This window comes from Oncorhynchus keta, chromosome 29, assembly GCF_023373465.1.
Source record: "Oncorhynchus keta strain PuntledgeMale-10-30-2019 chromosome 29, Oket_V2, whole genome shotgun sequence".
NCBI lineage: Eukaryota > Metazoa > Chordata > Actinopteri > Salmoniformes > Salmonidae > Oncorhynchus > Oncorhynchus keta.
The window spans coordinates 33,206,060-33,231,961 of NC_068449.1; the positions used below are offsets into that span (position 1 = coordinate 33,206,060).

General features: G+C 42.3%; 1 protein-coding gene across 1 annotated transcript; it reads left to right on the forward strand.

Moving 5' to 3' along the window:
- Nucleotides 1-14,061: 14,061 nt before the first annotated feature.
- dact1 (dishevelled-binding antagonist of beta-catenin 1) lies at nt 14,062-21,510 on the forward strand. Its single transcript, XM_035743338.2, has 4 exons — nt 14,062-14,830; nt 16,817-16,946; nt 17,988-18,143; nt 19,106-21,510. Exons 1-4 carry the CDS (start codon nt 14,483-14,485, stop codon nt 21,127-21,129), a joined length of 2,658 nt encoding a protein of 885 aa, XP_035599231.1. The 5' UTR covers nt 14,062-14,482; the 3' UTR covers nt 21,130-21,510.
- Nucleotides 21,511-25,902: the final 4,392 nt, after the last annotated feature.

Here is a 25,902-nt window from a genome sequence, read left to right on the forward strand (position 1 = left end):
AAGCGAAATCCATACAGAAATGGTTTGTTGAGATCAATTTGGAAGAATTTGACTGGCCTGCACATAGCCCTGACACCAACCCCACCTTTGGGATGAATTAGAACGCTGACTGTGAGCCAGGCCTAATCGCTCAACATCAGTGCCCGACCTCACTAATGTTCTTGAGGCTGAATGGAAGGCATGGACATCCCCACAGCAATGTTCCAACATCTAACACCCAGAAGAGTGAAGGCTGTTATAGCAGCAAAGGGGAGACCAACTCCATATAAATGCTTTTGTTTTTGGAATTAAATGTTTGACAAGCAGGTGTTCACATACTTTTGTAGTGTAGTGTATGTGGAAATGGCACGTTTCTATGTTTTATAGTAGAAACGATTCCTCCTCCATTAAACTTTACAGTTGGCACTATGCATTCGGGCAGGTAGCTTTCTCCTGGCATCAGCCAAATCCCGATTTGTCCGTTGGACTGCCACATGGTGAAACGTGATCCATCATTCCAGAGAACGCGTTTCCACTGCTCCAGAGTACAAAGGCGGCACGCTTTATACCACTCCATTCTGCATGGTGATCTTAAGCTTGTGTGCGGCTGCTCAGCCACGGAAACCCATTTCATGAAGCTCCTGACTAACAGTTATTGCACTGATGTTGCTTCCAGAGGCAGTTTGGAACTTTGTACTGAGTGTTGCAACCGAAGACAGATGATTTTTACGAGCTAAACGCTTCAGTACTTGGCTCCCGTTCTGTGAACTTGTGTGGCCTGCCACTTCGTGGCTGACCCGTTGTTGCTCCTAAACATTTCCACTTCACAATAACAGCCCTTACGACCTGACTTGTTGGAAATGTGGCATCCTATGATGGTGCCACGTTAAAAGTCATTGAGCTCTTCAGTAAGGCCATTCTACTGCCAATGTTTGTCTGTGGAGATTGCATGGGTGTGTGCTCGATTTTATACACCTGTCAGCAACGGTTGTGGCTGAAATAGGAGTGTCCACATAGTTTTGTATATATATTGTATGTTGATGTTGGAGATGATGAATATAAAGTTGAAATATCCCTTTATAAGGCCACAGGAGACAATAGAAAGTCTGTGTATCATATTTACTAGAACGATAAGTGAGATTGTTTAGTTTCTTTTGAGGACACTTAGTGTTAATATTTTACTAGTTTTAAAATATCACGATTGGTTGAATTTTGGGTTTCTTAGCTGTTATAACCCCCTCTATGGAAATGGTCAAATTCACATCATGAATGTCATCTTATGTACATCCGGGATGTATGCCCTTTATGCTTCATTCTAAGGAATCCTTCTGATGTTTTCCACTACAAGAAACTGATTTTCCCATGGCTCTCTTTGGGATCGTAGTGAATGCGCCCTTGTGTGCAGGACGGTGATTGATATGTTAAATGTTAACACATAATATCTGGAGCTACTGTGTATAGCGTTACACATTCCCAATCCAGTATACTCTCTAGATCTATTTGATGGAAGCCCATCACATAGACCCTGTTCACTATGATGCTTTTACTACCATGGTACGACCCAGCAGATATTCAAACGTTTTGAACTATGTCATGTGAAGAGGGTTATAACCTGTACATGTATGACACACATGACTTTATACTGTTGATGTGCTGTGGGTCATTTGTGGGCAACGGTCCTTTTGCATCTCCTATAACCTCACTAGCAATGTCCATTCTGTAGCGCAGTGGCCAGTCCATTACCCCCTGCATGGAGTCTCTGCTTTCAATGGATGAAAACAACTGTTTATAGGAGCCAGACCAGACACCAAACCAGCCGCCATTGCAGACTACGACTCATCACTGAACCTCTATTTTATTTCCTGGCAAGCTCCTTCACCTCCCACCTCCATTTTAGCACTTGAATGCCAAGTCTGGTCTGATGACGCATGATATAGTCTGATACAGGCAGTGGTGCAATAGTAGGTAATGAGCAGCCAAATGCCTGAGGAACTGTGCACCGCGGTCAAATGAGGGCACAGCCTCTTGTTCATCTATATACTGTATGCCACTCTGAGCACTGCGTTTTAATTGCAAACAAATCACCCGGACGGATAACTCGGACATAGGGGGTGTGGGAGGAGAGGAGGCTGATGATGATGAGGCATTGCCATGACGACAGCATCGGTGGCGGTGGAACTTTGCCGTGGCAACGCTGGAAAGATTAAGAGAACAGAAACACAAAAAGCTCAGCTGGCTGGATGAGAACAATGATGTTGGCTATTGTTATCTCTCTCTGCTCAGACACAGACACCTTGGCGAAGAACCAAGACTGCATTTTCTTGGAGATGTTTTATTTTGTTTTGCCTTAAAGATATAAAATTAAATGTTGAAAGCCCAGACAGTCTTAAGGTAAAATACTGGTTTTATGTGCAATTTTAAAGTAGCATCAATGCCCAGAATTCTGTGACCTCTTTTGCATTTTTTGCCTCTGAGGAACTGACCAAAAATTACCAACATATTCAGATCCTGCACATACAAACATTCACCTTGATTTTCAATGGCAAAATAATTAATTGAATTCGTGATTCATCAATGTGTTAGACTATTGAAAATGTAAAACCTATTCAATTTGACTACTGAGGCTGTGACTATAGAGAGCATTGCGTCCTGTTCTGTTGGGGTAAATAGGCATCCGGAGCCTCAGGTGGACATGATCTGTATAATTCCGTTTCTGCTGATTAAATAAACAAGGACTCAAATGCATCCTTGCCAAAGTCTTCTCCCCAACAGAGATTCTCATCCCCTGCTAGCAGCACAAGACTGACTCACTACCAGTAGGCTTATCTGAGTCTTTTGTTTAGATGATATCAGTGACAGTTACTGGCTTTACGCTAAAATTCTGGCTCTGTGAAGCAAGCCTGTTTTTCACCTCTTGTTTGTTCTTGTACTGGTCATGCTTTTAAAGGGATGTTCCATTCTGGGACAGGAGTAATATACTAAAGCCAAAGTAAGTGTAAAAACAAGGAAACATCCCTTTAAGAAGAGGGAGCACACCAAAAGCCAGTTTGATCCAGCCCAGATGTGCCTTACAAGACCAAACCTGCAAAGTCACCACTGTTATGTGGACTTTCAAGTGACACTTCCTCATTGACATTGGCATATGCTTTCTGATCAAAAGTATTGCAATTCATAGGGAATAGGGGGCCTTTTGGGGCACCGCCATGGTCAATTTGAGATTAGTGAACGGCAGCAGATGGATATGTACAGTTGAAGTCGGAAGTTTACATACACTTGGAGTCATTAAAAACTTGTTTTTCAACCACTCCACAAAGTTCTTGTTAATTAACAAACAATAGTTTTGGCAAATTGGTTAGGACATGTACTTTGTGCATGACACAAGTAATTTTTCCAACAATTGTTTACAGACAGATTATTTCACTTACAATTTACTGTTTCACAATTCCAGTGGGTCAGAAGTTTACATACACTAAGTTGACTGTGCCTTTAAACAGCTTGGAAAATTCCAGAAAATGATGTCATGGCTTTAGAAGCTTCTGATAGGCTAATTGACATAATTTGAGTCAATTGGAGCTCTATCTGTGGATGTATTTCAAGTCCTACCTTCAAAATCAGTGCCTCTTTGCTTGACATCATGGGAAAATCAAAAGAAATCAGCCAAGACCTCAGAAAATAATTGTAGACCTCCACAAGTCTGGTTCATCTTTGGGAGCAATTTCCAAACGCCTGAAGGTACCACATTCATCTGTACAAACAATAGTTTGCAAGTATAAACACCATGGGACCACGCAGCCGTCATACCGCTCAGGAAGGAGACGCATTCTGTCTCCTAGAGATGAACGTACGAAAAGTGCAAATCAATCCCAGAACAACAGCAAAGGACCTTGTGAAGATGCTGGAAGAAACAGGTACAAAAGTATCTATTTCCACAGTAAAACAAGTTCTATATCGACATAACCTGAAAAGCCGCTCAGCAAGGAAGAAGCCACTGCTCCAAAACCACCTTAAAACATGGGGACAAAGATCATACTTTTTGGTGAAATGTCCTCTGGTCTGATAAAACAAAAATAGAACTGTTTGGCCATAATGACTATTGTTATGTTTGGAGGGAAAAGGGGGAGGCTTGCAAGCTAAAGAACACCATCCCAATCGTGAATCACGGGGGTGGCAGCATCATGTTGTGGGGGTGCTTTGCTGCAGGAGGGACTGGTGCACTTCACAAAATAGATGGCCTCATGAGGAAGGAAAATTATGTGGTCCTCAATCTCATAGAAAGTTATTGTGGGCACAACTGAAAAAGCATGTGCGAGCAAGGAGGCCTTACAAACCTGACTCAGTTACACCAGCTCTGTCAGGAGGAATGGGCCAAAATTCACACAACTTATTGTGGGAAGCTTGTGGAAGGCTACCCGAAACGTTTGACCCAAGTTAAACCATTTAAAGACCATGCTACCAAATACTAATTGAGTGTATGTAAACTTCTGACCCACTGGGATTGTGATGAAAGAAAGAAAAGCTGAAATAAATAATTTTCTCTACTATTATTTCACATTCTTAAAATAAAGTGGTGATCCTAACTAACCTAAGACAGGGGATTTTTACTAGGATTAAATGTCAGGAATTGTGAAAAACGGAGTATAAATGTATTTGGCTAAAGTGTATGTTAACTTCCGACTTCAAATGTAGCTAATTAGCTGTGTTTAGCTCAGTGGTGACCCGTCTTTCAGGGCCTGTTTAAGGGCCCGGGGCCCGTCATTCACCTGCTTTGAGCTCACATTTTTTGCAAAAATATAAATATGTGTATCATTCAGTTAATAAAGCTGCATACACACATGGTCTATTTTTTGTTTACTTGAGTAAGACAGCTCCAATATGCAGGTGTTTCAGCCTAGCACAGTGCTTTCTGTGGTGGTGGGGCGAGTCAGCAGAAAATAGGAACATTGCGCCGTGATTGTAATTACTTTGCCACCATGGCCTATTTATTGTCCTACCTCTCTTATCTTACCTCATTTGCACATGCTGTATATAGATTTTTCTACTGTACTATTGACTGTATGTTTGTTTATTCCATGTGTAACTCTGTGTTGTTGTATGTGTCAAACTGCTTTGCTTTATCTTGGTCAGGTCGCAGTTGCAAATGAGAACTTGTTCTCAACTAGCCTACCTGGTTAAATAAAGGTGAAATAAAATTAAAACTGGCCTCACCAGTAGAAAAGTGACAGCAGTCAGAGCAGCCTTATATACTCTGGCAGCTTTTTTACTGCTTTCTGTATGTATAGCGGGAAGCCTAAAGTGCTTTTTAATGCTTAGCGAAACTCCACCATCGTTTTGTGGTTAGCAGCTTGTAAAACCCTCATCACTTGCCTCTGCTCAGCTCAAACTGCTGCCTTGCTTAATTACACTATATAGACATACGCTTCAGGACTGGTTGTGTGTGTTTGGTTTGGTTTTACTTTCCTTGTGGGGACCAGAAGTGCTCACAAGGATAGTAAAACAGAAAACTCAGACAAGTGGGGATATTTCACCAGTCCGCATAAAGGCTTTTTATTTATCCAGGCAAGTCAGTTAAGAACAAGTTCATATTTACAATGTCAGCCTACCGGGGAACAGTGGGTTAACTGCCTTGTTCAGGGGCAGAACAACAGATGTTTAACTTGTCAGCTCTGGGATTCGATCGAGCAACCTTTCGGTTACTGGCCCGACACTCTAACCACTAGGCTATCTGCCGTTTAGGGTTAGGGTTACAATTATAGTTAGGGTTAAAATTAGGGATTTGTTTAATGGGTGGGGTGGGGTTATATCCTTCCTGTTTGGCCCTGTCCGGGGGTGTCCTCGGATGGGGCCACAGTGTCTCCTGACCCCTCCTGTCTCAGCCTCCAGTATTTATGCTGCAGTAGTTTATGTGTCGGGGGCTAGGGTCAGTTTGTAATATCTGGAGTACTTCTCCTGTCCTATTCAGTGTCCTGTGTGAATTTAAGTGTGCTCTAATTCTCTCTTTCTCTCTTTCTTTCTCTCTCTCGGAGGACCTGAGCCCTAGGACTATGCCTCAGGACTACCTGACATGATGACTCCTTGCTGTCCCCAGTCCACCTGGCCGTGCTGCTGCTCCAGTTTCAACTGTTCTGCCTTATTATTATTGGACCATGCTGGTAATTTATGAACATTTGAACATCTTAGCCATGTTCTGTTATAATCTCCACCCGGCACAACCAGAAGAGAACTGGCCACCCCACATAGCCTGGTTCCTCTCTAGGTTTCTTCCTAGGTTTTGGCCTTTCTAGGGAGTTTTTCCTAGCAACCGTGCTTCTACACCTGCATTGCTTGCTGTTTGGGGTTTTAGGCTGGGTTTCTGTACAGCACTTTGAGATATCAGCTGATGTACGAAGGGCTATATAAATACATTTGATTTGATTTTGAGTTTAGTTTTAGAGTTACGGTTTTGAGGTTAGGTTAAGGGTTAGGTAAAATAGGATTTTGAATCAGAATCAATTGTTTGATCCCCACAAGGATTGTAAAACACACGTGTGTGCTCTGTACAATGCCAATTACCTCAGCCTCATGGTACATACTCAGAGGACCCTTTAAAAGGCATTCAGCCTGAGAGGAGCCATATGATACGACAGAGGCCTGGAGTAGTCCCCCCTGGCCCCACACACTCCAGCACGCACCATCACAAGCACACGAGCACGCAAACACACACACACACACACACACACACACACACACACACACACACACACACACACACACACACACACACACACACACACACACACACACACACACACACACACACACACACACACACACACACCACACATTACTTAACCATGAATAGTCTTGTAGGCGGTGAGTAAAAGGTGCTGGAGGACTGCTTGCCTGGCTGACCACAGTGCATACGTGTGTGTGAAAGTATTTTCTCTCTAGGACAATAAGCGGTCTGCCATCAACATGATCTCTTCCGACAAAAAAAGCTTAAAAAACAATTGTCTACCACTGGAATTGAACACGCAACCTTCAGATCCGGAGTCATTGAACGCATAACATTTGGATTCCGGAGTCATGGGATTAAATCCATCCACAATGCCCTAGCAAAACCCAAAGCCTATTTGATGGTGATTAGTGCTCACTGTTGCCCCTAAGTGGCAACAGTCAATCTTGAGCCATCTGCCTGCTGCCATTGCGATGCTTTCTGGAAAGGAACACTTTATGATGGGCATGTTTACCTTACTGTCTTTTTGTTTCATTTTGTTTGATCCAAGGCTTGTCGGCACAAGAGTTAATTCATACAGTCAGTGGAACCATTGTGAAAAGTAAGCGTTTGTGTGGTAAGAGGAAGTAGGAGTGGACACATTTTTATAATCATGGTAACTAACTACAGTTGGCAACAAGCAGCTTAGCTCACTCACAAATCTACTTCCACAGTGCTGTTTTAACTAGGACATTGTGTTCAACTGAGGACTTTGAGTTTATGATCTGATCGGGGTCATGTTAAATGTATGATCCGATCGGGGTCATGTTAAATTGATGATCTGATCGGGGTCATGTTAAATTGATGATCTGATCGGGGTCATGTTAAATTGATGATCTGATCGGGGTCATGTTAAATTGATGATCTGATCGGGGTCATGTTAAATTGATGATCTGATCGGGGTCATGTTAAATTGATGATCTGATCGGGGTCATGTTAAATTGATGATCTGATCGGGGTCATGTTAAATTGATGATCTGATCGGGGTCATGTTAAATGTATGATCTGATTAAAGTGATGATCTGATCGGGGTCATGTTAAATGTATGATCTGATCGGGGTCATGTTAAATGTATGATCTGATCGGGGTCATGTTAAATTGATGATCTGATCGGGGTCATGTTAAATGTATGATCTGATCGGGGTCATGTTAAATGTATGATCTGATCGGGGTCATGTTAAATTGATGATCTGATCGGGGTCATGTTAAATGTATGATCTGATCGGGGTCATGTTAAATGTATGATCTGATCGGGGTCATGTTAAATGTATGATCTGATCGGGGTCATGTTAAATTTATGATCTGATCGGGGTCATGTTAAATGATCTGATCGGGGTCATGTTAAATGTATGATCTGATCGGGGTCATGTTAAATTAATGATCTGATCGGGGTCATGTTAAATTAATGATCTGATCGGGGTCATGTTAAATGTATGATCTGATCGGGATCTGATCGGGGTCATGTTAAATGTATGATCTGATTAAATTATCGATTAAATTGATGATCTGATCTGTTAAATGTATGATCTGGGGGCCATGTTAAATTAATGATCTGAAATCGGGGTCATGTTAAATTAATGATCTGATCGGGGTCATGTTAAATCTGATCGGGGTCATGATCTGATCGGGTCATGTTAAATTAATGATCATGTTAAATTAAATGTATCTGATCGGGGTCATGTTAAATTATGTTAAATTAATGATCTGATGATCTCATGTTAAATCTGATCGGGGTCATGTTAAAGTGATGATCTGATCGGGGTCATGTTGAATGTATGATCTGATCGGGGTCATGTTAAATGTATGATCTGATCGGGGTCATGTTAAATGTATGATCTGATCGGGGTCATGTTAAATGTATGATCTGATCGGGGTCATGTTAAATTGAAGATTGAACTATTTCTCTCTCTTTCTTTTCGCTCCTTCTCTCCTAGCACCTTCAACACTTTAGCTATTTTAACAGTGTAATATTTCAGTTGTATAAACATTAGTTGACAGCCATCAGGTCAGATTTGATCACTATGAATGTTTTCTGACATCTTACTGCCCCCGTGTTAAATAGCTGTAGCATGAGTGACATTTCAAGCAGGAAAACACACACCAAACACTGCCTGCCTGCGACCGCCAAGCAAGGTGAACTGAACTTGATCATAGCCCGAGGGCCTGTAGGTCTGAATACAGGCTGTAGTCCTGTGAAAGTGTCATTAATTAACGCGGAAGCTTGTGCCTCCTCGCTCCTGAATGGGAAATGAGTCTTCTTCCAATCTAAAACACACACACATGCCTCACACTGAAAACTGAAAACACTGTGTTCAATTATGATAACATTCACAATGAATGAATGAGGAGACCGCAAGCTCAGGAAATAATTTTCTGTGCTGAGATAATGCCATTTATAATTGCTTTATACAGAGACTTGAATTTTAAATATTCATCAGGACTTTACCTTGATAAGTGTTCTATTGGGGTTTTTGTAGCCCTCTCCCTCTCTCTCTCCCTCCCTCTTGCTCTCTCTCTCTCCCTCCCTCTTACTCTCTCGCTTTCTCTCTCTCTCTCTCTCTCTCTCTCTCTCTCTCTCTCTCTCTCTCTCTCTCTCTCTCTCTCTCTCTCTCTCTCTCTCTCCCTCCCTCTTACTCTCTCTCTCTCTCTCTCTCTCTCTCTCTCTCTCCCTCTCCTCTTACTCTCTCTCTCTCTCTCTCTCTCTCTCTCTCTCTCTCTCTCTCTCTCTCTCTCTCTCTCTCTCTCTCTCCTCTCTCTCCTCCCTCTTACTCTCTCTCTCTCTCTCTCTCTCTCTCTCTCTCTCACACATACACAACTTTTTTTTTTTTTTTTTAAATCAGTCCTGTTTATCAAATGGTCATGCTTTTTGTTGGCTTATCAACATTTGACAGTACGTCATACTGTATGTGTGTGATTTCTCAATCAATAATAGGCCTACTGTACAAAGAAAGGCTCTCTATTCAGTCGCTCCATTCAACGGTGGTGTGTTTTAGAGCCCTCTGTGCCTCACTGTATGGGATAGAAGGCACGGCAAAGCCTCGATGACCTTGACTCACCCTAAGTATTTGTCCAACCAGCATTCGGAGAGAGGATCTCGTATTGACTGAAAGGACACAACATTCAAATTAAATTAAAATGACTTTAGAATTTCCCTTTTGTAAGAGCGTGTAAGCAGACATCTGATTTCTAAGAGAGCCGTCACCGCTGGGGTAGAGAAATAGTAATCCTCTTGTGAATAAACCTTCACTGTATACTGTGGTGTGCTTTGCTCAGTTTGTACCACTCTATCTGAATTTCAAGCGCCAGCCTTTGATGCATTTAGCTGTATTCATTTATTCTGTGTTTTCTCGCCAGGTCTACATAATAGCTTCCTTTTGTTGTTAAATGGGCTTTACAAAATACATGAGGTAATTCATCACTGGCATTATAGGAGGAGAAACTCGCACACACAAACTCCACTCTCTCTTTGTGTGAACGTGTTTAACTATTCTTGTGGGGACCAGAAGCCCCCACAAGAATAGTAAACAAATAAACATTTGACCAATTGAGGATATTGTGTTGGTCCCCACAAGGTCAAATGCTATTTCTAGGAGGTTTAGGGTTAAGGTTAGAATTAGAGTTAGGGTTAGAATTAATGTTAGGGTTAGAATTAGGGTTAGGTGCTAGGGTTGGTTTTAGGATTAGGGTTAGGAGCTAGGGTTATGTTTGGGGTTAGGGTTAAGGTTAGGTCTTTGGGTTAAGGTTAGGGTTATGGTAAGAGTGAGGGTTAGGGAAATTAGGATATTGAATGGGACTGAATTGTGTGTCCCCGCAAAGTTAGCTGTACAAGAATGTGTGTGTGTGTGTACCTGTGTGTGTGTACCTGTGTGTGTGTGTGTGTGTGTACCTGTGTGTGCAAGTGTACCTGTGTGTGCGAGTGTACCTGTGTGTGTTTGTGTGTGCGTACCTGTGTGTGTGTGTGTGTGTGTGTGTGTGTGTGTGTGTGTGTGTGTGTGTGTGTGTGTGTGTGTGTGTGTGTGTGTGTGTGTGTGTGTGTGTGTGTGTGTGTGTGTGTGTGTGTGTGTGTGTGTGTGTGTGTACCTGTGTGTGTGTACCTGTGTGAGTGTACCTGTGTGTGTGTGAGTGTGCATGCATGCCTGCGTGTTTAGAAAGCAGGTCATTTGTGTCAGACAGCCCATCTTCTGAAAAGAGCCAGCATGACGGGGCCATTTTGACAGAGTCATAATAATGATGCTCTCATCGAGGGGCCACAGTCCCATCATCATCAGAGTTCTGCTTGCCTGGCATTAATATATGCAAGAACCAGTAGCTGGACTAAAACTCTGGTCCTGTCGGGCTTTATTTCACAGCACTGGGAGCACAGACATCCCAGACCAATTCCTTCTGGCACTGCAAATCATCAAAATCCTCAAAGACCAAATGCAGACGTTTTTATATCACTATCAAATCATTTATGTGTAACAATTAGGTATCTTACTGTAATTGTTTTCCATTTAAATGGTAAAAATTTATTTTTTGCAAAAAATAACTATTTGTCAAGCAAGGATTTTGCTAGGATTGTCTGGGAGTGGTCTGAGTGGGGAGGGAAAACTTAAAACTAGCTGTTATTGGCAGAGAGGTTTGGAACTCTTTTGTTATTGGTCTATTAACCAATCAGGCAAGCCAAAATTCCCACCCATGCACACAGGCTGACTGTGTGGATTGTATTTTCAACCAGAAACGATCAGGAATTAACACTGATCTAAAATGTTCACACTTTTACAGTGTTAGTTTCATCAACTGTTGTACAATATGATACAAAACACAGGAAAAACTGAACGTTGACTGCACTGGGCCTTTAAGGAAATGGAACTATGTTTTGCATAATAAGTGGAGCTACTGTACTAATTAAAGTAGAGCTATACTAAAACATATTTGCATGGAAAACCAACCACTCCCGGCAGGTTGCCTAGTGGTTAGAGCATTGGGCCAGTAACCGAAAGGTTGCTGGATTGAATCCCCGAGCTGACAAGGTAAAAATCGGTCGTTCTGCCCCTGAACAAGGCAGTTAACCCACTGTTCTCCGGTAGGACGTCATTGTAAATGAGAATTTGTTCTTAACGGACTTGCCTGGTTAAATAAAGAAATGTGAATATGGCTGACAGTGACATAGTCTGACATGCTGCTGGAGTGTTCTAGTGTTCTAGTTGTTTGCCAATGGGATTTGATTAGAGAGCGCAGCACAAAGGGCCCCACTCCACTGACTGATCTCATTAAGGTGTTTGTATTTATCCCCAGGCTGTCTTTCCCCCTGTTCCTTAAATGGTATTACCCCGCCCCTCTAGAGACACACACTGAACTTATGGTTCATTGTTGCCCATTCGGAATTGATTCTCCCTTCTTCTTGTCTCTCTCTCTCTCGTTCTCCTTCAGGCTGCTTGGTGTGTTTGTTTGAGTGCCATGTTGGAATGCTAGCTGGATGATGACATGTCGTCCAGAGGATGTTTGTTTAGGACACAAGTTTCTATGTCAAACATCTGTTTTTCATAGAGCTATCCATGAATCCAATTTCCTAAATCCCTTGTCATGTTTAGAGAGGATTAAATTTGTGTTTCCCTGAAAACTCCCCCCACAGTTGTGTTTGATATAAGCTTGTGCATGTGTGCAATGTAAAAATTTTTTTTTTAAATGTAGTTTTTTTGGTAACTTAATGTCATTTAAAAAAAAGTACAGTATATTACCGTAAATTCCAAATAAACGTTGGTTTAACAGTACATTACTGTAAAGTTGTTTTTACAGTGTGTGTGTGTGTGTTTGTCCTGACTCCACAAGCAGAAAATCAGTTCAGCTAATATCAAACACAACTGTCTATGAGGGAAACTGTGTGTGCTCTTCTGACTGGGACAGGTTAGAGATGTGTTTCTGTGTTTTTAATTAGCCTGCATGGGAACTGCTGGCTCCTAACCATCTGAGCTAATCCATCAACTATGCAAATCATGATTCCAATTTAGAGAGACTGCATCCGCTAGAGGGGCTTTCTATCGGGGCTTTTCTTCTTCTTCATTATCATTCTTTTCAAATAGAGAAAACAGATTCTGTGATTTCATGTTTTGTTGAACAGTTTGATTTCTATTTGGACCAACCTGCACCGGGAACCCTAATGAGCAATGTACAAATGTAGAAAATGAAAGAAAAATAAGTGTTTGTGGGGATAGCAGCTGCTTTACAGTGCTGTTTAAATTGATATTCTGGGCTTGACTGTATGTTTTAAAATTTGCTCACAAAACATCTTCAGACATGATGCCCTTACCTTTGTGATAGGATGGTAATTGAAACCCTGGGTAAACACACATTAGTAAAGATGATGAATAGTCACCTAAGAGTGATAGGGGCTAGCATTGAAATCCTATATGTTTTCATTTCATGCACCCCTCTCAGATAAAGAAGAGAATAAAAGAAGGTTGGTTGTTTATAAAGGGATCATATATTCTGACAGGCTATATTGACTGGTTGTTATAGCTTCTCTGGTCAATTGTTATTTGCATACACCGCCAACTTTAATGCCGGACTGATTAGGCCTACAACGACCATTACTGAAACATGACTCACCTGTCATTCTTGTGAAGTAAAATGTGTTTTTAAACTAGTTACATATTGATAAACCCTCTCCTTTACATTTCATGAAAATAGTATGTATTCATAGATCTATGTATAGAAAATGTTATATTAATATTAATAACAGATAGGGTTAAAATATGACATAGCCTAGAAGCTGTTCTTCCTTGTGGTTTCTTAACAGAGGAGGGCGCCCTCATCTTTAGTACAACGTCATTCTCATTGAAAAAAAAGGCACATCCTTTGCATACCATATATGTCATAATAAACAAAACGTAATTGCCTAATGAATTGTTAATAAAACGCAATTAGCGTTTAATTCCATTTGAATTTCAAATCAGATTTTCCATTAGGCCTAGCCTAATAATGTGTCACACTGTTTCCAAACGGGAAACGGGAAATTGATTATTAAATAGTTGTTTTAGCATTTATTGTAACGGATTGATTTATAATTCATATGTAGCCTAATCTAGGTTCAATAGCCTACAAGGTCTCAAAGCAGAATCACAGCTCGCGGGAGTTATTACTTGCAATTGTTACGTGAATTATATTTAATTAGCACATGTTATCTGTAAAAGATGAAAACAATCACAAGTGTGAAACTCCAATGTATTATTATTTTTGGTTTTATTATATATCACAGAAAGAGAGAAGAATCGAATTAGGGAGAAGGGGCGAAACGTAGAACCGGCAGGCACTAAGACATGTTGCTACCACGGAGAAAGTAGATGGGTCTCTAAAGAGAGAGGTGGTCCAACGCTGCTCACCACTATCCTCAGAACGCTGCGACCTGCTTGACAGAGAAATAGCCACACACTCCCTATTTGACATTACACGAAAACTTTGTCGTTTTCCCCATGCAACTTTTTTTCGATTTGTTCAAACTGAAAAGCATTGAGATTTGTTGTTTTATTTTGGAGGCCCGGATACTGTTTGGACAACAAAAAGGACCGATTTTACGCACGCAGTTTGTATCGGGATAACTGCTTCAAAAGACAGAATTTATGGACAAGTAATTTAGTGGTCGGTTAGGTTAGACCACCGTGCGTCCACCGGTCAACGTTTTTGATGCACATCATGATTTTCTAAACTCTTCACAGTGCATTTATGTGGCCCGCAGTTGCCAGTTATATGTTGTAAATCATTGTCGCTTGTTGGATGGATACAATGAAACAAACGGCTGCTGGTGCAGAAATGCTGGTCTCCAAGGATTACACATTACAGATGCGGGATAGGGGAGAATGCGATACGCGCTCCAGGGAAATAATAGAGGAAGAGCTGGGTCGTGTGCGAACTCGGGAGAGATTGGAAGCCACTCTAGCGGGTCTTGGAGAGCTGGAATATTTGCGACAGCGGCAGGATTTACTGGTCAGAAATGTGTTGAATCGCCAAGAGGACTCTATATCACCAGGAGAAGATCCAATGTGCGTTACGCATGAGGAGAATTACTTTAACTCGGAGGAAAAACTTTTAGAAGAAAACATTTTATTGCTAAGAAAACAACTGGTATGTAGACTTAATAAAATGTCATTTCTTTACTCCCGCTGTGTTTTGTATAACATTAATCTTTGATTAATTTGGGTCCGCTATTTTGGTTTACATTTCCAACGATGTCGTGAAATACAAAAACAGTCACACTAATGTTTGTTTGAGTCGAACCAAATTGTTCACCCAGCGGTCTATTTTCTGACCCAGTCGCAGCTCCATGGACGCACGCCCAGCCTACTGATAATAACCGTTGGACACGTTGAGTTTGTGCTTCCTCAGGGCAGGCGCAAATCTGTCGAAGGATGAGGTAGATGTCTGGTATGATACAATATTAAAATAAAAACAGGCCTGTAAATTTGATTCCCAGATTACTTTCCGGGCAGTTTTATTAGTTCATTTTGGGCCTTTTAATAGCATTACCACCTCTATTCTTATTTCACTCACAGATCAAATCAAGAGAAGTATGTTTCAAATTGTAGACTAATGTTGAAAAAGTTCAATGGAACATTATTTACCATTTACAATAAATGAACGATTACGGTATTAGATATGTCATCGTATCCCAATGCAAGCAGATTCACTAGTTGTTCGTCTAAAGGAAAATATGTTGGTTCCCAGAGAATTAAATGGAGGGAATAGCAGGATGGCTATTAGAAAATAATGAGTGTTATTTAAATCTAACTGTGAGGGGGTCCAGCCTCTTGAATGAGATTTACTGATGAGTTACAATGGATGTTGCGACTGAAATGAACTTTTACAAGCAGATCTACCACACCCCGTTGCTGTTAAAGGATGCCGGGTAATTATGTGCTGGTCGTTTGAGATTAGGCCAGACAAACAGACAAACACACCTGGGTTCAGTTAGGCAGTAAGGGAAAGTCGTGAATGTTGTTGTTGTATATATAACATCTCCTTACCCCTTTGATTTAATGTAGGCCTACATTAAATCATATTTCTTTTCAACCTCATTCTATCATTTCAGACCATTTCACACTCAGCCTGTCAACCCAGTATGTGGATAGTGTTATTCAGTAAAACAACCATTGTGCCTGCCTCTGCTTTTTGAAAATGGTACATTGTGTGGAAATGGTCTCTGAAGCCATAGCATGTTTGGAGCACATTAATCACATGAATCACCCTCTGCCTCTTGTCACCAGGCCTGGTTTTATGTCCCCCTAGTCTGCTACAGCCCTGCTCTGTAGGAAGTGCTGCAGCTTGATATAGCCTGGAATCTGTGTGTTGCATTACTGGCCTCAGTCATGGCTCAAATACTATAACTTTATATGTATAATGCACAGGGGATAGCTAGACCTACCTAGATGGCTAGAAGGTACTTGGGAGTAATGTAGCCTTTGTCTGGTCTGCAAGCCACTTAATTGTCACAAATGTATTGCATTTAAATCTGGTCTGACTTGTCACTAAGCCTTCCGGTTTGACATTTGCAGTTGGTCTTTGAATTCAAACCACACTCGAGCAGAATGGCGGAATGTAACCACCACACGATCTGGTTGTTGTCATATGTGACCTGGGCTGTTCCACATAACCCGCATGTTTGAAGGAGGAGTGGTTTATCTCCCATGATGTGATTCTAATTTAGTTTGGGATGTTAATGGGTTCTGATGGGGCAACACAGTCTCGCTAAGACGCGGAACACTTGCAGCACAGTGACCCATAGCCCCATTTTAAGTAACCAATATGCAAAGCTATGGATTTAATCAGAAATGGAACCAAAAATAGGTGGCTAAACATGCTGTTTCTTGTCAATGGCAATACAGACCAACGCTGAATTGGATTGAGCTGTAGACCCTTGTCCCAGATCAGTCTGTGCTCTTGCCAACTCGGTCATGGATCGGCAGGTAGCCTGGCAGGTTTGGTTTGAAATGACAAGGAGTTGGCATGATGGCACAAATAGACGGGCACTCAGGCTAATAGGTATAGCTACATAGGAACCAAATGTCACTGTACAACTGTAACTAACTCTCTTGTCTGTGTGTTTCCCTCCAGAACTGTCTGAGAAAGAGAGATGCTGGTTTGATCAATCAGCTGCAGGAGCTGGACAGGCAGATCAGTGACCTCCGATTGGACACGGAGGCATCACATGAGCAAGTGGAGACAGACAGCCGCCCAAGCTCGGGTTAGTCTAGTTCTACAATAGAATGGATTCTAAGGATTCGACCTCCGAATGTTAACCTGTGGAAACTAGACATTATCAGTAGAATCTGTCAATTGCGAGTCAGTTCCACTTAAGCAATTGAGGATACTGCAGAATGTGTAATCCCCCCAAAGGCAGGGTTCTTAGCAAACACGAACATGACATAGAAGTGACTGGCAATGCTACATTTTTGGTCACACTTTATTTGAATAGTCCAGTAGTATTCACTGTAGAGCATCTATCTGTTGATAAGCAACTGCTTGTTAAGGTTAGGTTTAGAGCTAGGGTTAAGTTTAGTAGATAGTTAGTTTGAAATGTTACTGATAGTCCATCTGTAGACGCTCTACACACTATCGAAATAAAGTGTTAACCATTTTTTTTTGTGTGTATATTTTTAATAAATGAGCTACCATCTCACATAGAGAAGTGTTTATCTAACCCATTGTTTAGACTACTAATATGGTAACACTCAGTCCGTGAGCTGTGGCTGGTACTGTATCCCGTTATTAGTTGTATACATTCCACATTCCTCACGTAGGAGGTCACTTTGGATAGTGTGACATAGTGAATCTTACTACAGAACATTCTGTACCGTCCATGTGCAGTATATTATTGACGATTTGTGGATTTTAAATGTATTTTGTTCCGCAAACTGTTCACAACTAACTTCAGATAGATCTGTCTGAAGTTTTTTTTTTCAGTTGGTATGGAATCAGCATTTAACCATTCTACTCCAAAGCTCATTTCATAGATGCCAGAGAATTAGAATTGATGGAGGCTTGGCTACGCTGCAAATAGAAGAAACGTTACATGAATCTAGTCAACCCTATTTACACCAGCCTTGTTTTAAGTGCTTGAGATTTTCCGCATTAATTCTTTTAATAGCCACAGCCTGACATGTAATAAATTGTTGGATGACAGCTCCCTCCCTGCGGGGTGTAAAATTAACGTGTTAAAAAATGTCCCTTCTGTTTCTCTCTGCTCTCTCTTTCTCTCTGCTCTCTCTTTCTCTCTGCCCTCTAGGTTTTTACGAGCTGAGCGACGGAGCTTCGGGGTCCCTCTCCAACTCCTCCAACTCGGTGTTCAGTGAGTGTTTGTCCAGCTGTCGCTCCAGCACCTGTTTCTGCAGTCCTCTCGACACATCACTGTGTGCCTCCGAGGGAAGGCTCAAATCTGCAGGTGAGAGGCCCTCACAGCACAGTCCCATAAGGGTTGCGGTGAATTTCATTTTAATTCAGTCAATAAAATAAATAAAAAACAAGTTTTTCCTCATAGAGAAGCATTGAGGAATTTCAGTTCCTGAATTAAAAAGGGGTTGACTCCAACCCTCCAGCACAGCACAGCCCAGCGCTACGCCTTTGGCAGGGCAGAATCCTGATGTTTGATGTCACGTGGTCTATCTTGGGCGCAACAAGCTGGGCTGAATAATTGTTGTCCTTTGCTGTATATATACTTTCCTTCTTTCCCGAAAAACCCCCATCACACCCACCATCCACATAAGTGTCATCTTTCTGCTAAATGGCATATATATATCTTTTATTACAGTGCTTCATTCCAGCTGGCCCCAGTTCAACTAATAGTTTCCTTTGTGTTGTTACCAATAGTGGGGTTTGTTGTGAAAATACTTTGATTCAGTTTCAAACGAATGATGGAGAAAAGACTGGACGGAAACACCAAATGGCACCCTTTCCCCTACATAGTGCGCTACTTTTGACCAGAGCCCTATGGGCACTATGTAGGAAATAGGGTGTCATTTGGGATACAGAACACTGTCCGTTGCGCTAGATTCAAGCCAGGCAAGGCAGATGGCTTGGCTCTAACTAACAGCCACGCCTATGATAAGACGCAAACAAAAGGACCATTAACACATCTAAACCAACTGCCCCCTTCGTTAGCATATTGAGAGGTTGCATGCTTTGCTTTGCTTACCCTTTCAACACTACTGTAAGCTTCTGTGTGGCGTTATTGTTGAAATGAGGAAATGGTATGGAAACTGGTGGTTTGAATTACTAGTGGTGTCTGTAGTCCGTACTCTTTCTTTCCGGTCTGGTTTCCATATGAGATACTAGTGGCGCATCTGTTGTTCTGTAGTCTTTTGTTGTACTGTAGTTCTTAGTCTTTGTCTTCTGTGTGGTTTTCAGATGAGCTGGGCAGCTGTGCCGACTGTGAGAATCAGTGTGCGGAGCAGCAGACCATGGGGACTGTTAGAAAGCCGCTCCCCACTCCTTACTCCCTCTCTACGGACGCCTCTTCCACCACTCAAGACATCCAGTCTAAGTACCACTGTGACCTGATCGCCAAGAATGGCAGCGACGTGTACCGTTACCCCAGCCCCCTCCATGCCGTGGCTGTACAGAGCCCCATCTTCTTCCAGTCTCTTGCCGGCCATCTCAAAGAGGACGGGGGGCTATCAAAGAGCAGCGGAGGCGAGGGCTTCGGTGACTGTCAGAAACTAAAGCAGCCGCTGAATCTGGTGCCCCAGAACATTTCTTGGCCTGCCTCCCATGCGCCTACCAGCAAACGACTGGACAATTATATATTCAGCCTGCTTCAGAGGAGGGCTCAGCCCATTAGGACCAATAAGCCGCGGACAAGCATCAGCACAGACCCCTCTAAGAGCATCCTGAGGCAGGGCAGCTTGTGTGTGAGACAGGCTACTGTTGCCCCGCAGCAGCAAGGAAGGACTGCTGCTCCTCTTCCTGATCTCAAACCAGCCTGGCAGATGTGTTTACATGCAGGTGGTGCCAGTAACACTGATTCAGGAACAGGCACCTCACAGAGACAGTGGTCAGTGGAGAGCAAAGGGGAACTCCTCTTAGAAAATGGGATGGTGTCCCAGTCTCTGGGCCAACCTCAGAACGGCTGTGCCACAATCGACGGCAGTGACATTCACACCAACAGCCTGGTAAAAAAGAAGGGGTCTGTGTCATCAGCCTATAAAGGACTTCCATCGGCAACCGGTCCTCTGTCTAAAGATTATCAAGACTTGGGTACCCCAAATGCCAACTCCTCCCCCAAAGAGGGCAAGCATCCTTATTTCCCTGCTGTTCCAGTGGACATCAGTACTAAACCCCCCCAGGCACTCCCTAGAGACCGCACCAAAACAGGCACTCCCAAGAAAAGCCCTAAGAGCATCCTGGTCTCTGTCCAGACAGCCCAGACCACTGAGGAAGAGAGGCCCATGCTGGAGCTGGTGAGTCTAGGGTCTTCCTCCCAGAGCCAGGATGAAGGTCAGGGTCACATGGTCAGTGCCCAGTACATCCCTGCCCAGAGGCAGACTGTCAAGCTCCGCAAAGCGGGCAAGAACATCAAGATCGTCAAGGTGAAGAATGCCTCTCTGAAACAACACCGAGGGGTTCACGCACACGCTGAGCCTGTGTTATCCGAGGCGACAGGGGGAAGGGAGAAGGGTCACCGATCTGGAGGGATGAGGAAGTCTCGTCAGCCTGAGGAGGTACAACACGTGCACAAAGTCTCCTCCAAGAGGGGGGCGTCCACCAGGGCCAAACGCACCATCCCTGCCTCCATCCCTGAGGGCCGGGTCCTTGAGAAACACACGGCCACAGTCTCCACAACCAGGTCCACTGTGTCCAGACATCATGGTCACCATGGCAGGGAAGTGGTGGTGGCCAAGCCCAAGTACAAGAGGACAAGTGGACATGACTACAACCGAGGAAGGCTGAAAGCAATCACTGAGGTGCCTTACGATGAGGCCTTTAGGAGAGCCCACCGCAGACAGAAGAGGGAGGTCCTCGGCCAGGTCTCCACCGCCACGTACCTACCCTCCAACATGAAATTTGCCAGCCCCTATGCCTATGTGGCTGGCAGCGACTCTGAGTACTCCGCAGAGTGCGCTTCGCTTTTCCATTCCACCATTGTAGACACCAGTGAGGATGAGCGGAGCAACTACACCACCAACTGCTTCGGGGACAGCGAGTCCAGCCTGAGCGAGGTGGACTTTGTGGGGGAGAGCACCACCAGCAGTGACTCTGAGGAAAGTGGAGGGATGAACTGGCCCCAGTTTTCAGGGCAGGGCGCTGGGCATCATGAGTTAACCGCTGCCCAGGCTAAAGCCTTCATCAAGATCAAGGCCTCTCACAACCTGAAGAAGAAGATCCTCCGCTTCCGATCGGCGGGCTCGCTAAAACTGATGACGACTGTATGAGGAAGGGACTTCAGGGTGTCAGGCAGGAAGCAGTGACTCAGCCAATCAAATTGGCCACTCTCTCTCTGCCCAAGATCAAGTGCTAGGCAGATTTTATTTACAGAAAGTCTTTACTGAAATCAATCTCAGATGTTTAAGGAAACATTTAATTGGGATACAAGGATATGTACAAAATGTCCAGCAGACTCCCTCTCCCTGCACTTTCTGACAAACGATGGACAAGGTGAAAAGCATCTAAGGAGCCCCCATTTTTATTTTGTTGTATGTAGCGGTTTTTGTATTTATTATGGACATTACCCTTGCTGTGGTACATGGCAAAAATCTGTACATGCTTTTAATGTTCTTGGTTTACTTTTTGGATTAAAGATATTTCTAACATAATATATTTGGTTGCTACTTCTTGGACATGCGATACTTTATTTGACTGATTATTTAAAGCAGAGTATTAAGTGTCTGTGGAATATTAATGGCTAGATAGACATTATATTCTGATCACTGACAACTGCTGGTAACATTTTGATATACAGCACCATTTTGAAGTTTAGACACACCTACTCATTCAAGGGTTTTTATATTTTGACTATTTTCTACATTGCAGAATAATAGTGAAGACATCAAAACTATGGAATAACACATGGAATCATGTAGTAAGCAAAGAAGTGTTAAACAAATGAAAATGTTATTTTACATTCTTCAAAGTAAAAAAGCCACCCTTTGCCTTGACAGCTTTGTACACTTGACATTCTCTCAACCAGCTTCACGAGGTAGGCACCTGGAACATTTAAATTAACAGGTGTGCCTTGTTAATTTGTGGAATTTCTTTCCTTAATGCATTTGAGCCAATCAGATGTGTTGTGACAAGGTAGGGGTTGTATAAAGAAGAGAGCCATTTTTGGTAAAAGACCAAGTCCTTATGGCAAGAACAGCTTGAATAAGCAAAGAGAAACAACAATCCATCATTACTTTAAGATGTGAAGGTCAGTCAATCCAGAACATTGCAATAACCTTCAAGTGCTGTCGCGAAAAACCATCAATCGCTATGATGAAACTGGCGCTAATGAGGACCGCCACAGGAAAGGAAGACCCAGAGTTAACACTGCTGCAAAGGATAAGTTCCTCTGAAATTGCAGCCAAAATAAATACTTCAGAGTTCAAGTAACAGACACATCTCAACCTCAATTGTTCAGAAGAAACTGCGTGAATCAGGCCTTCATTCTCAATATTGCTGCAAAGAAACCATTACTACAGGACACCAATAATAAGACGATACTTGTCCTTTGGTCTGATGACTCCCAATTTGAGATTTTTGCTTCCAACCACTGTCTTTGAGACGCAGATTAGGTGAATGAATGATCTCTGCATGTGTGGTTCCCTCCGTGAAGCATGGAGGAGGTGTGAGGGTGCTTTGCTGGTGACTCTGTCTGTGATTTATTGAGAATTCAAGGCACACTTAACCAACGTGGCTACCACAGCATTCTGCAGCAATACACCATCCCATCAAGGTTTGTGCTTAGTGGGACTAGAATTAGTTTTTCAACAGGACAATGACCCAACACACCTCCATGCTGTGTAAGGGCTATTTGAACAAGGAGAGTGATGAGTGCTGCATCAGATCTGGCCTCCACAATCACTTTACTTCAACCCAATTGAGATGGTTTGGGTTGAGTTGGACCGCAGAGTGAAGGAAAAGCAGCCAACAAGTGCTCAGCATATGTGGGAACTCCTTCAAGACTGTTGGAAAAGCATTCCAGGTGAAGTTGGTTGAGAGAATGCCAAGAGTGTGCAAAGATGTTAAGGCAAAGGGTGGCTACTTTGAAGAATCTAAAATATATTTTGATTTGTTTCACACTTTTTTGTTTACTACATGATTCCATATGTGTTATTTCATAGTTTTGATATCTTCACTAGTATTCTACAATGTAGAAAACAGTCAAAATAAAGAAAAACCCTTGAATGAGTAGGTGTGTCCAATGTTTTGACTGGTAATGTATAATATATACACACACACATATATATATATGCAAGATATGCATGAGGAACTGTTTTACCTTAATTTGTTGTTGATAGCAAGTACCTTGCCAATTCTTGTATATAATGTCTATGTATGTTAATACTGGTGTTTAACCATTTTATGCTTTATTAAATGTCTGCTTTAAAATCAATATTTGGTCATCACCTTCCCTTCTAAATTTTGTACTCACTGGCATAACTCAGTTTCTCTAGAGGCCCGCAAGGTCGGCATCTTCCCCCGCCTCCCTAAAATTAAATGGAATGTATCAACCAGACAGCCACTCAAAGTATACACTACCAATCGCTGTCCATGGTGCTGAAATTGCGACATGTCTATGCTGTTGCTTGCCTGTCAAATCGATGATGGGCTTTCTTTGGTGCCAGGACATGTATAGCTTTGTTTAGGTAATGTATAAATGTTTATTGGTAGGCCTATTTGGTCATTTTCTCATGTTTAGCTTAACATTTCAGGAAGCTATACACTGTCGCAATGCTGCCATTTGTAGACTGCTGGCAGGTGACAATGTAATTCAAACATTGTTGTTTGTAACATACATTTTTGTTGCAACAGCATACTATCAGCTACCAATATATATTTTTGAATATACAACTGTCCTGTTTAGACTACCTGTATGACCTGAGACATCTTCATGCTCTCTCCCATCTTGGATAGGAAGTTGTGCATAAAATTAATCTATTAATGCCAAATACTAGTCAGTCCACCATGAAAACACTAGCTTACTAGGGATTGTTTCATTTAGCATCGTACTATCTATAGCTATATAACGTATTCAGCTGCTATTTATAAACTTGTTATAAAAAGTACATCAAATAGCCTCATGAGGAAAAATTCAGCCACTTTTTAATGTTGAGCAGGGTTTCTCTGGCTAGTAGCCTACAGAAATATTCAAGGTAAATCAAATTAAATCCAACTTGAGAGACTCCCCTGGTGTCCTAAAGTCCTCCTTTTTTGTGTGCAAACGTTTTCACTACAGACAGTAGGTCCAGGTTGCCGGACAGACTTTTCTATACTCAGTATTGCCAACCTGAGACATTGTGCATTATACCATATGTCCATTGTGCTGCACACATTTTAATGCATGCCAAGAAATACCAAATATAATGGACTGATGATATTGCAACTGTCACTACTCAGGTTCACCAGTATAAACGAAATCGCAAACCACTTTTTGTTGTTGTTCAATCCCTATCACTAAAGATGATCATTTGTTTGCATCTGTCATTTTATTGGCTCTCCAGTATCCACACGACCTGTCCCCAGAGGTTCCTATACCGTTCATCTCTTGCCGTAACGTGTTGAGGCCGGAAATGTAGGACAATGAGAGGCTCAATTAAAGATGCGGCAGAACTGCTGTGTTCGAAGCACCAATCCCTTCTGCCCAGTTTCCCTGATGCTGCTACGGCAAACAAGCTGTTTTTACCATCCCTGCAACTGACGCTTCTGTGGAGAGATCGTTTTCTGAACTGAAACTCATAAAGAACTAGGCCTACCTAAGAAGCGTTAGGCTCTCGGTATGATATGCGCTGTTGAAGCTCTGCTCATTGCGCTGGCGCCGTCGTAACCTTGGAACACAGCATTTGTTCACTAATATTTTTGTGCCTCGTTCCTTATACTTTCACTCTGTCATTTTTTTTATTTTTCAAGGCCTGAGGCACTTTTTCAGTCCCATTCCTGAAGCCCAAGAAACAATCATTTAGCTTCCTAGTACACATGGAAATTAAAACGGTTTATGAATTACTTTTGGAGGGTTACTGTGAAAATGATTTATTCAAAAAAAAAAAAAAATACAGATGAGATGCACGTGGGCCCCACCCACCTTGCGGGAGCTTAGGGGCTGTCGGGTGCTCCAGCTTGTGCACTGAGGTAGCGTTGTTGTGTTGTTGACAAATGTTAATATATTTTCTCCAACTCAACCTCATCACCTGACATTATGATATGCAATGTGACCTTTCACTCTATTTTGTCTCAAAAATGTAACTTGGATATTCTAGAACCTTATTTATAGGTCATTCTACAGTGTAGAAATAAAAGTATATTCTATGTTCTACAGTGCTAAAGCATGTTCCAGAACCTTATCCACCTTCATGGATCACTCTAGAATCTCCAGTAATGAAGCATTGCTTCAACGTCATAAATGCCTCCTAGACAACTAAACAAATAGTGTTTTCGCTCCACATATGGGTCCATATCACTCTCCTGTCTGTGTTTGTGCCCAGATGCCTCTTTGTCTTTGGTGTGTCAGTATCTTGCTCAAACGCTAAACTTAGTTATCACGCCACAGTGTTAGTGTCTGTGACACTTCAGTAGTCAACCCTCTCATACTCAATATCTTCAATATTCCAATCCACAACCTCACCTGGCTACACGTGGGAGGAAAGAGAGAGACAAAATAAGTACATTTTCAGCCACTGTCTGGGTATTAATTAGCTCGAAAATTGTATAGGATATTTATAGGAAATGGGAGTAGGTAGAAATGACTGTACTGATGTGTGACCTTCAGATAAACATTGGCATCATGACCTCCGGGCAAATATCATCCAGTTTACATGTTGAATTTTTCACAACAATATGTATGGAGTCAGGTACGGATACATAGGGAATAGGAGTCATCATAGAGACAGTTCAAGGAATTGAACCCTGCCAATGTGTAGTTTTCCAGTGACCCTCAGCCCTTTTCTCTCTACCCTGCAGAAATGATAGTCAAGGTAGTGTATGTACGTGCATGCGTGTGTAAGAACATG